We start from the raw sequence: 12,484 nt of genomic DNA, 5'->3' as shown, positions 1-12,484 counted from the left end.
CTCTTCCTAAATTTATATATTTACACATATATACATACATGCGTACGATTTAAATTTAGATTTTTGAGATATTTACTAAATTTTTGCAGAAACATGAAATCTAAGACCTTAAAAATCTTAAATAAAAAATTGTAGAAAAAAAACGCATAGACTCAAAGTATATTGCGGTTCAAAGTGGTGCCTAAATTTGCCTTTTACTATACATAAAAAAAAAAATCCATTATGCTTGAGTTATACTTCAAATATTATACACGCGCGATAAAGATATTTTAAATTAAATTAATTATTGCAAATTTTGGTCTTACCATTTTTTATTAATATATAACTTTATGATTTACTTATTGGTTATCTGGTGAAATTTTATATCTCAAACTAAAAAAATACATTTTATAATTTGCATATTCTCCTGCACATGCACTCCTTTTTTTTATAAAATGTTACTTTTTACTTTTGTAACAAATAACTGAGCAATACTTAAAAATATGACAAATAGTCTCTAAAAAATGTACATATCTAAATATGTAATTACTACAATTCAGAGATTTATTTTGGCCAGTTGTTTAAACAATTATATTTGCAAATGTATATTTACATAAATTATCTACAAAATGTCAAATACTATATCAATTGATCTTGTATTTTATATTAGACATTTAAATTTTATATAACTCAGCACATACAATTATTTAATTCTGTTTAAATTCATATGAATATAAATAAAAATGAAAGTTTAATTGATTCAAAGCAAAATAATGGAGACAATAGCACGTCGTTTTTAATGAAATGGGAGCAATGGGAGCATTTTTCTTCGTTGTTAGGCAATGGTTTTTGTACATTTCAAAGTATTCGATTTTTATAAAAATATTTATTATCGAAGGATTTCTTTATTTGCAATATTTTTTTAGTTCAGACTATAGAAAACTGTAAAACTTATACAAATTCATATGTACATACATATATACTCAGTTTGAAAACGGAATATCGAAGAAAACTGATATGGTAACTTATAATTGATCAGCGGCATGCGATAAGATTACATTCTGTAGTTAGATTAGCAACAACATGACACAATTTTTTTTGTCGCAACTTAATAGTGAACTGCAAAATAATTTTTTATTTAGGTCTCAATTGGTCATTTTTTGATCTTTGGTGTATCAGATTTAAATCATTTTTTGAGCAAATTGTATGTTAAATTTAAACTTTTCTAAGAAAGTATTTTAGAGGAACATAAAACGGCACAGGGTGCCTCTGAAGTACATTTTTTCGCTCAGTACATATTATATTTGCCTAACACAAAATTATACGATAAAAATACATATGTATATTGACGTATTATTTTTTTTGCCTTCATATGACAAATTTCTTTGAAATGACTACGTTTATCTTTCGTCATATTTCACTTCCCCCTTTTGCGTATGTTTTCGCCAACGCTGTTGAGGGTTAGACTTATAATACTTTCTTGTGTTGAAATTTCTTCAAATTGCCGGTGATTTCATCGCACCCTTTGAAATGATGAATCATGTGTTTGAACTGAAGTTTGGTTGGTATGGTTTGGTACTAAACCCGATTGTGATTCAACTGATTGCCATCTTACCTCAAGCTAGAGACGAAGAGCTATTTGTGAACACAATTTTACTATGTGACATGTAGTCATATAAGGCAATCGTTATAAATCAAAAGTTTGATGCAAAGCTATTTGTTCAAGATCAAGAACCCTTTCTTCGTACTCACACGGTTGGCCTCTTGACATGTTACAACCTACTGTGATCACATGCGAGCCGAATGGGCATAAATGTTGATACATGCAGAAAGTAGAGAAGTTGGCATGAGAGAGACCAGCACTGCGTACCTAGGAATTATGGCGAATACTTAACTAAACTGAGCCTACATCTGGCATTAAGGACCTGTAGGTCTATGAATGGCGTGATTGCCGGCCAGTATAACCTAATCTATTTGTTCATTTTAAAAAGCAAAGTTATACAGGTATGTATTAACATAGCCAAAGAAATGATAAAACAAATACTTATATTAATATGCATATTTGTGGAGGTACTAGATGCGTACGCACTTCGCTTCTCTTAAATTCTTACAACTTCGTTTAGGTTTGGTATTTTGATATTGTATTATAGTTAAAGAATAGGGATAATAATGTTAATGGCAAAGTTTTGATTTTGCTAATATAATGACAAAACTGAATTGAGCTATATATGTACATACTATGTCCTTTGCAATAAGTAAAAACTGACGCTCTCCTGACTTGCTTTAATATTTGGAAATAACCTGCAGAAATAAAAACTAATTAGATTATTCTTTCCATGCATGATAAAAGTCTGACATACTTTGAATTTTTTTTACATCGTTTCAATATCCCAAAATTTTCAGTTTCACAAAAACAATTTTTAAAGTCGGTCTGAGAAACCGAGATAGGTAAAATTTGTAAAAAAAAAATTAAAATACCTTCAATCTATATAATTGCAAAGGTTTTAATACAATTTAAGCATATTTCGCCTGATAATTAAAAAATTTCTTATGACGACAGCAAAGTAATTTGTGGATAGCTAGATCCAATATAACTATATAACTGTGCCAGTGTTTAGAGATTAGACAGATTCTAGAGTATGAAGATTATTGAAAAACAACCTTTAAATACAAACCAATGTAAGGGAAATTGTACAAAAACCATAAATATTTTTTTATTATACTCAACGAAGAAATGCAATCCAGCGCTCACCAATCTATTTAAATATAGGTTTAAAAATTAGGGTACACAAAGTAAGCGCACAAGTTTTATTTACATCATTCGTGTATATATAGTTTTTTTTTATTTTTATTTCTTTTATGAACAAATGTAAATGTGTATGACAAAAGTTGTTGTAGGTTATCATAGTGTGAGTTGATAAAAAACATTAAGTACGAACAAAAAATTAATTATAATATTCTTGATTAAGTTTATTATTTGCATAATTAATGCCTCTCTAATGTTCTGTGTAAAAGAGTGCAAACAATTTATAAATTGAAGTGAAGTACTTATTGAGTTTTACTTGTCAACTCAGAATATGCATACTTACATATAGTAATACTAATATATCAAATCAAACTTTACATTTTAAAACAAAAGCGATGTTCTCGACTTAATAAGGACTGGATTTTGTGTTATCTGTACTTGCCTGCCTATTCATCTGTGTTCTTGCTGTTTGCTCGCCATTTCCTACGCAAAAATGCTCTTGATAAAAACTTAAATAAAGATTCTATGTACTGATAACTGTATATCTTTTGTATCTCAATTTTCCCGTATTTCCAACTATAATGTTTTACTATACAATATTTAATGTAAAACTTAATATGACAACAACTACAACACAACAACAACACGAACGCGTTAAATATCCAAAGGTTGCCCGTAAATTGGCCATGGTTGAAGCTGATTTGGAACGTGCTGAGGAACGTGCCGAGCAAGGAGAAAAGTACGTTTACTACACGAATGAATAACGCCAATTTTGCTCCACTGTCCCTAAAGCAGTTGGGCGCACTAACACAGTTGTTGTTGCTTTTGTTTATGCCCTAAATAAGACAATAAATGCAATATGCATAAAAAATATTATGGAAAAATGATAATTTTTAAAAATCAGTTTTAAGTATTCAGTTTGAATTTGTTATGGTTTTTTTTAATACCCACGCAGAATCTGTTCTGCTCGACTAACTCACAAAAACGCAAGAAACCTAACCAAAAATTATTATTTTTTACTTTTTTTTTAATTTTTATTTCCGTTTTGATGTTAATACATAAATCTAATTATTTTTGCCTGAATGCGAGATTAGCTAGCTAGTTAGAGCAAAATTTTAAATGAATTGGAAAATGTGAATAATCAACAAAAATGTGCCAAATTTGTATTGCATGCGCCTATTTACTTGTATAGTAAAGTTAAAAAAATGTTACAGTCATTCAAATTCATATTCAAAAATTAGTAGTAGTAAACATTTGCAGGCGTGCACATCGAACATTTTCACATTTCTCACATTCATAAAAATGAAAAAAAACAAAATTTGCACCTAAAATATCAACTAATTGAATTTTTTACTTTTTGTATGTATTATTGCCGCTATATGCTAACCAAATGATAACAAAAAAAAACGAAACGAATAAATGTTGTCACAAACATTAACACTATTCGCTCGCTCGCCTTGCCGCTGCCTTTGGCACTGACACAAACGCCCATAATTGTCCTGTTAAATGTCCTCTGTACATTACACTATGTGTTCGCTCCGCGCTGACAATTAAAAAATTGGAACCAACTAATAACAAAGGTTGCCAGAAAGTTAGTCCTCATGGAACAGGATTTGGAACGTTCCGAGGAAAAAGTTGAACTTAGCGAAAGGTTTGTGCCGCTTTTAATGTGTTTTATATTTATATTTTATGTGTGCGTTTTGATATTATATACTAATAACTATTTATTACAAAACAAGAAGAAGAAGAAAAGTAGAAAAATTTAAGCCAATTTGAATAATTATGAAATTTACTTAAAAAACAGCATAACTTGTTAATTAAAAAAATATAGCAATCAATACAATCGAAATATTATAATAGCCAATTTGTTGTGCATAACTCAAATAATTATGCGCCTATTGATCAAGAGTAACGAATTTTTGTTTATTATCTTGCCTAATTCCAATTTTCAATTTCACACTTTTCGATGAAAACAATTTTGAATATACATACATACATGCATGATCATGCTGATCATTCAGTCATTACTGACGTTTTGAGCTGCTACGGTGTTTTCGTATAACTTTTCTTCGCTACAGGAACAACAACTCAGTATGTACACAAAAAAGCATTGGACTCAATAGTTTTTCCTTTTATATCAAATGATATTTCGCTTCTGAAAGCACATGTGTAATAGCAATTCCTACCGCAAATGGCAAGCAACTTGAGCTGGCACATCTATTGAAATAATCTCATTGCTATGCAGTGATTTTTTAACATATTTCTTCGTTCAAATTTTTTGTTGTTTTTTGTGCCATGATTTCTCCTTATTGTTATTTTGGCGAAACGGTGAAACGCCAACTGAATATTTGGAGATCGAAGAGGTGCACAAATGTGTGTACCAACATACATATATATCAGTCTTTCATGTACTTTCAATATTTACCTATGCAGACACATTCACGCGCTGTGTATTAATAATAATGAGCATCTGGCGCTGATTCGCCGGTTCCTACAGAGTTGCCAGTCATTTAATCGGAATTACTACATATTTTCGTCTACATTTTGTTTTATTTTTTTGGCGCTGGCAGATTTGAAAGTGACTGCCAAACAAACAAATCTTGTTCGCAAAATGGATAACTGATTTTCAAGTGTCACTTGGATTTTTAAATTTTCATACACAATTCATCAATATATTATAAACTGTGTACAATTTTTACTCTTTGGGCTTTCAAAAAAATATCACAAACAAACATTCATATTATTCCTAATTTCTTTTGAGTTATTGGCTAATTTATTCTGCCGTTTTTTGCGCTATCGCTAGGAATTTGATTTGTTGACACCATTTTTTAGTGTCATTTGAAGCACTCGTTGATGTTGGTCGCAAGCAAAAACTGTCGTTGTCGGCAACAAATTTTGCATTTCATACTTTTCGCGGCTGTGATTTTGTACCCAAATAATTTAACACAGAAATTCGCATAATAAGTGAGTTCGTGTGTTTTTTCTCCAAAAATTGGCTTAAACTTTTCTGCGAATATACATACATACATGGCATTTCTCTTATTGATTATTTAAAAATTACTTGTTTAACAGCAAAATTGTGGAGCTTGAGGAAGAACTCCGCGTTGTTGGCAACAACTTGAAATCCCTGGAAGTATCAGAGGAAAAGGTCAGTATGCATAATTTTTCGTATATTTATAAAATTTTATTTCTTTTAAGTTCCATTTCTTTATATTTCACTTAATTTCATTATATAAGAGTTAATTTTTATATGAGGTATTATTCTGAAAGTCTATTATTCCACACAAAATTATACATATTTCAATTAACTAAAATTTAAACTTATAGAATTTCGTTAACTTAAGGTAATCATGTGCTAAATTATTGTTGCGCTGCTGAAATAATAGCATATTCTATATTTATAAAAAAATTTTTTTCTACTTAAACTGATAGAATTAATTTCGTTAAGTTCTTATTTGTCTCAACGATCATAATTCCGTAATTCTTAATGAATAGATAATAACAATTGTTTAAAAAATATTTCCACACAACTTTCAGAATTGTACTAAATATTCCCTTAAAATAGAGAAATATTTATATCTTTATTATTACTTTTTTATTTTATTTGATTAAATTATTGTTTTATTTTTTCTTTTATTTTACTAAGTATAAGAGTTTTACACTAAGTATTGAAACTATTTACAAATTGTATTACAACCGAATTTTCTAATTTAAAATATTCATAAATTTTTTATAAATAACTCCATTATTCCCCTGGTTTAACGCTAATTATTCTAAAAACTTAACTTCGTCGACTTCGCTGTTTAACCACATAAAGGCCAATCAACGTGAGGAAGAATACAAGAACCAAATCAAGACCTTGAACACCCGTCTAAAGGAGGTACTATAAACAGTAGCAATTTCAATTGCAGTTTTTGCGAATTCAATAAAAAATGGACCCATTCAAAAAAACAAAATTTAGCGGAAACAATGTAAACTGTGAAACAGCGTTAATTTTTTTATCAATCCAAAAGAAGGATTAAGCATTGTTTTGCGATACTTTCTTTAAATGATGTGAAGTTTTATAATAGGCTCGGTGATTATTAAAAATATCATATATTAGAAGGAAACCTTTATAATTTCACGACGTAGCTTGTTGTTGCTGTTGCAATTCTACTCGTCTTGAACAGCCTCTACATTCAACATTTGATTTTTTTAACATGGGGACCACACTGTCACGTTGGCTCCTCTGCTCGCTCTGCGTTTAATTTTGTTAAACATATTATTGTCTTACATACATACATGTTATGCATACATATATATATGTATTTATATCTTCGATTTATTGTTACATATATTAAAAGAAAAAAGAAATAGTGATTAGCCTCTAACATTAAATCAAGCTCCTGCTCAAAACATAAATATTATATATAATTTAGTTTGCAATGCATATAAAATATCTACCGATTTATTGTTCTTATTGGTTGTAATTACTACAAACTGTTTTATCATCAATAATTTAATTAATTTTCAGTTTATTTGTAATTAAAAAACTTATGATTAACCTGTTAATTCAAATATTTATTTTTTTCTTTATTTTCATGTGTTACCCGCTCTGCTTGCTTGCTTGTTGTTGATTTGTACTTTTTGTTGTTGTAATACTTAATCATGATTATTGCTGCATTCCACGCCAAAACAAAAACACTGCATATTTATGTGTTGACGGACTGAATTATATATTCGCCGGCAACAATTAATGCAACAACAAATGTATAAAAAATAAAACGCCGACAACAACAATATTACCACAACCGCTATCACCACTGCTGCAAACTAATACTAAATAAAATTAATAAAAACGCCACATCTAAACGTTTCTTGCACGTAAACGTTTTTATTGTTTTTGCATATTCTACTTTTGTTCTATAACATTTAATGCGCTCAAATGTCAACGAAAAAATAATATAATAAAATAACACTACTGTCAAACGCTCACTTAATAACCAACATGCACCTACTAAAATGACAACATATTTATTTGTTTTTTTGTCTACTTCGTTAAAATGCAAAAAAAAAAAAAAACACAAATAAATAAATCAAAAATACCGAACGCAATATTTGACCAATATTATTGTTGACTACTGGCGGCGGCATTTTTTATTAAAATATCTACGTATTGTGTTTGCTAACCCGCTGTTCCCCTTGACCATACATAAAAATGTGTCATAAATTGTAGGCCACGCAAAAAGAGGAAACTTTCGAGAGTCAAATCAGACTTTTGGATCATCAGTTGAGAGAGGTATTAATGCGTTTTATTGAATACTTAAATTACTTGCCAGTATTTTTCTTTTTTATTGCCAAATAACAGGCTATTAAATTTAGTATTATTTCATATCCTTTCTTAAGTAGCTTCCAAATGGTGTATGGGTATAAATACTTAATAATGTGTGGGTGTGATGTAACAAACTATTAATTTTTATGATAGTACACAGTTTCAGAGATATCGAAAATTAAATTTAAGCTTAGAGAACTGTGGGGCTTTCTGGATCGTTAAATAATTTTTATTTTTATTTGTGCAGTACGTCTACACTTTTTTATTACCAAAGTCAAAGAGCGCCATATAAATTACTGTTTTAAATAGGACTTCAGATACTTAAAAAGGTTAAAAAAAGTTTATAAGCTTCACCCAAAATAATAATTCCATAATTAAATTAAACTTGTGTTAAAAAAAAAGTATTTGTTACTTCCATATTTTTTTAAAGTTGAAGTTCCTTTTTTAGACACCACATATCCGCGTTCGCCTCTTGATTTATGTGAATATGAGTTTTAAAAAACTAAAAAATTTGTAAATGGTTAGTATTTATATTCTTTCCTTGTCTAAAAAATTACTTTCCAATGCTACTTTAATTCGAGCTTCCCCATTTTGTACTACTTGTTGTTATTGTTATTATGCGCCCTCATTGCTTGAAACGCGTGAATATCACACGCATAAATATTTTATGCAATCAGAAAAGTATACGATATTATTATATACATATACATATATATTAATGTATAAATGTATAATATCGAATTGCACAAATTGTTATTCTCAATTTTAATTAATGTACATAAAAAATATAGGATCCAATGTAAATTCTTGTAATACATATATACATATAACCTGAGCTTATTTTTCTATTTTTTGTGCTAATACACATACATACTATATTTACATAATATTTTTTTTTTAGTTTCTTTGCCATTAAAGTAATTTATAGAGTATAGTAGTAAAAGAAAAGTATAACAGTAATTAGATAGCGAATCTATATGTACCCAAACAACAACAGCGATCACCACACAACAGAAAAATATATCATGGCAAGTAATAAATTAAATATTAAACAATTCAACAATCGATTTAGGAAAAACCAAAGAGAAGCTAAAATAAAATATGCCACAAGATAAACTAAACATTCGGCAGTGATAGCTTAAATACTCTCTTTTGCATTTCCACACAACCCCAGAACTCACCACAAAAAAAATTTATTATGATTAAAGTTTGTTTTGTTTATTTTATTTATTTAATTTTTGTTTTGTTTTGTAAAACAGCATTTAAATGTCCAGTCTAATTTAAATGTAGTGTACACTTGCATAAAATTGAAAACAACTTTTTGTGCATTGATTGACAATGGCTGCGAAATATTGCAAAAAAGTTTAAACAAGAATAAATAAAAGCAGCAAATATTTCTAACATCACTGTTTGTAGCGACCTCCTTGAGTTGAGGCATTGCACGTCACAGTGTAGTGCAAAATACATATTTGCGTGCCGCCTTTATTATGATTTCCATAAAAATTTTTGTTTGTATGATGTTTCCACTATATTATTTCTTGTTAGCAGTATTTACATTAATTCTTACTTCGTTCCACCTTTACATTTGTGGTTTTAACTTGTAATAAATTGCATAAGTTTTGCATTTTTATATAACTTATTTCCCGTTACTTTTAATCGAAACTCAAAAATTGAAAAGAAATATATGCATTCAAGCACATATTTAAGTTATTAGAGCAGCGTTTGAAAAAAATCAGTTCGGTAGATATTTTGTATTATTTGTGCACCAGGTAAAAGGAAAGTATTACAAAATTAAATAAAAGTGATATATTTTTCTTTTGTGTTTGTGTGCGTCGCCGTTGCATCATCACGTTGTTGTTTGCTGCGTTCCTTCGTTCATGTTTAGGCTCGTGAAGCGCAAAAAGAAAGCGAAAAGGAGATTTTTCAAATGAAAATTAATTTAGAAACTGTAAGTTGTACTTGCCCCAGTGTGTGTAGCTATTTTATACGCATAAAGCCACACACAAGAAGTTTATTTCCATCGTAGATGCTGCTGCTGGCGAAAACAGAAGCAAAAGAATGTAGCAACTGTAGTTGGCAATTTAACCAAAAAAAAAAAAAATAAATTAAATAAAATTGTAGTCCTTTGCTGATAACTTTGTAGTCTAAAACAAAATAAATTGGACAACGTATGAGGTTATTAAAAGCTTTAAAGTTGGTACTACTAGATCGTATGCCCGCCTATATATTTTCCAATAAAAGTTACATATATAATAAGTTGTATTTTAGTAAAGAAACCTGAGTAAGTTAAACACACCTTTTGAAGCAAGCGTTATAACCATAATCATAATAGTGTGATTAAAAAAGAAAAGATAGTAAAAAATAACTGTGAAGTACGAGTATTACTGACCATACTATTTTACAATTAACATTATTATTTTATTTACGAGAATTAACAAGCTATTTACTATTATTATAACAAAAAAATAATATTATTAATAATAATAACAAAGAATGAAATATCGTATGATTTGTTAGCCAGTAATTTTAAATGTAATCAATAGTAACCAAAAAATGAAAAAGACGAGTATATTGCACAGAAAACAATTTCGATAAAACATATTAACGCTGGTTTTGGTAGTATTTGTGAAGCTTTTATCCCCTGAAGTGAACTGATAAATTCTAAAATGTTGCAGTGACTAGTTGAAAATGAAATAATATTCACTTGTACTTAAATGTACACCCGCGGCCAAGCGTAACTTACCATTAAGAAATTTCTAGCGAAAACGTGTTCTATCACTCATTGTAACGGTACTTGTTGCGGTAATGGAATTTTTCCGTTAAGTTTTAACGAAGTGATCTCTGACTTACACAAATATAAAATATTAAAAAAAAATAAGTTCTGTCAAAAAAGTAAAAGTAAACCAGAACTAAAAAAAATGTTAAAAAGTGTTTGGGAGGAGGAAATTTCAAGCAGTGTTTTGGAGAAACTTGTTGGGTCAATGCTTGCTCGTATCGAAGCTGTAATATCCGCTAGAGGTGGACCGACGCCATATTAGATTTCCCGTTATTCTTTTTGAATATGTTGTAATTCCATTTTCAATTGAAACAAAAAATGTTGATAAGTTATTACAAGAATTAGTAATAATGAAATCAAAGACTTGTGTGCAAATAAAAAAAAGTTGTCTCAATTTAATTTTACAAATGGGCCAGATTAAAGTCAACAGTTAACCAAATATATTCGAGCCATCGATATATTCCCCGCATTCTATTAAATCCATAAAAAAGTTACCCAAAGAACGAAAAAAATTGAAAATAGTGAAAAAATATCAAGTGGTAAGTTACGCTTGGCCGCGGGTGTATAAGTGAATTAATTTTTGGCATTATTTGAGCTCCAAAATAATTTTTGGTAAAAATTGCAAAAAAGTAGTTTTTAAATATCATACAAAAATTGAAAAAAAAAAATCTGTTACTGCACATTTTTGCGTAGTCCATCTTTTATTGATTTTCAAAAAATATTTCTCACACCATCAACTTATTTGAACAAAAACTAAGAAATTTTTATTTACATTTTCCTCACAAACACAAATTTCTACTCGCCAATCAAATTGAACATTGACTTTCAATCGCTACACTCAGGCTGAAGCTCGTGCTGAATTCGCTGAACGTTCCGTTCAAAAATTGCAGAAGGAAGTCGACAGGCTCGAAGGTATGTCCATTAAAGACTTTTTCCGTTTAATTTTAAGTATTTAAAGTATACATTTTATAAAAGCAGAATTACATATATTTTTAGTAGTATTGTTAGTAAACATACAATAATTACAAGTAGTAGTACAACAATAATTATAATTTTTGCTGTAGTAAAATATATTTTGTATATAAATTTGTTTCTTTCATAAATTTCGTAATTTTGGAGAAAATCTTTGAAGTTCATATTAATTATTTAAGTTTTATTTGATAGTCAGCAGCTAGGTCACACAGCACATTATACAGTTAGCAACATTTTCACATCTGTGTTATCCTTTTGTTAGTGTTTTTCAATGTTAAAAAACAAAAATTTTTTATTTAAATATTTAATTAGTGTAATGTTTGAATTTAATTTTTTTGTTATTTAAATTACCATTTGTGAAGTATAGTTACTTAAAATTATATGTATTGTTTACCTATATGTATTTTTATTCACATTTTTATTTGTTATATGTTAGTATAATTGATTTTTATATCTTTTATTAATTATTTGAACCAACGTTATTTTATTTTTGTTGGAGTTGTGCAACTGTGCGCTGCGAAATCGATAACTAAGTCATTTGTTGCACATCTCTTTTCGATTATATTTTCAATTTATTAAAATTTGATTTTTTTCATTTTATATGCTTTCCTGCTCGCTCGTCAACCTGCTCCGCCTACTGCCTACTGTTTAAATTATGAAAATATGCTACTAAAACTAAATTATTATCGTTAAAACATAA

At 28.8% G+C, this 12,484-nt stretch overlaps 1 protein-coding gene across 26 annotated transcripts in view; it reads left to right on the top strand.

Annotated features, from left to right (window-relative positions):
* LOC126767913 (tropomyosin-2) overlaps positions 1–12,484 on the top strand; it is a 44,978-nt gene that overhangs the window by 24,743 nt on the left and 7,751 nt on the right. For 11 of the 26 annotated variants that reach the window (XM_050485675.1, XM_050485688.1, XM_050485671.1 and 8 more), the window contains 4 exons: positions 3,394–3,464; positions 5,798–5,873; positions 6,543–6,605; positions 11,655–11,724. In XM_050485675.1, coding sequence (XP_050341632.1) covers positions 3,394–3,464; positions 5,798–5,873; positions 6,543–6,605; positions 11,655–11,724 — 280 coding nt within the window. Of the gene's footprint in view, positions 1–3,393; positions 3,465–4,305; positions 4,377–5,797; positions 5,874–6,542; positions 6,606–7,940; positions 8,004–11,654; positions 11,725–12,484 lie in introns of those variants that run through there. The other 15 variants (XM_050485693.1, XM_050485689.1, XM_050485672.1 and 12 more) reach the window with 4 other exon arrangements.

Source organism: Bactrocera neohumeralis, chromosome 2, assembly GCF_024586455.1.
Source record: "Bactrocera neohumeralis isolate Rockhampton chromosome 2, APGP_CSIRO_Bneo_wtdbg2-racon-allhic-juicebox.fasta_v2, whole genome shotgun sequence".
Lineage (NCBI taxonomy): Eukaryota > Metazoa > Arthropoda > Insecta > Diptera > Tephritidae > Bactrocera > Bactrocera neohumeralis.
The sequence above is the reverse complement of the archived record's forward strand: the minus strand, read 5'-3'. Positions and strand labels throughout refer to the sequence as shown.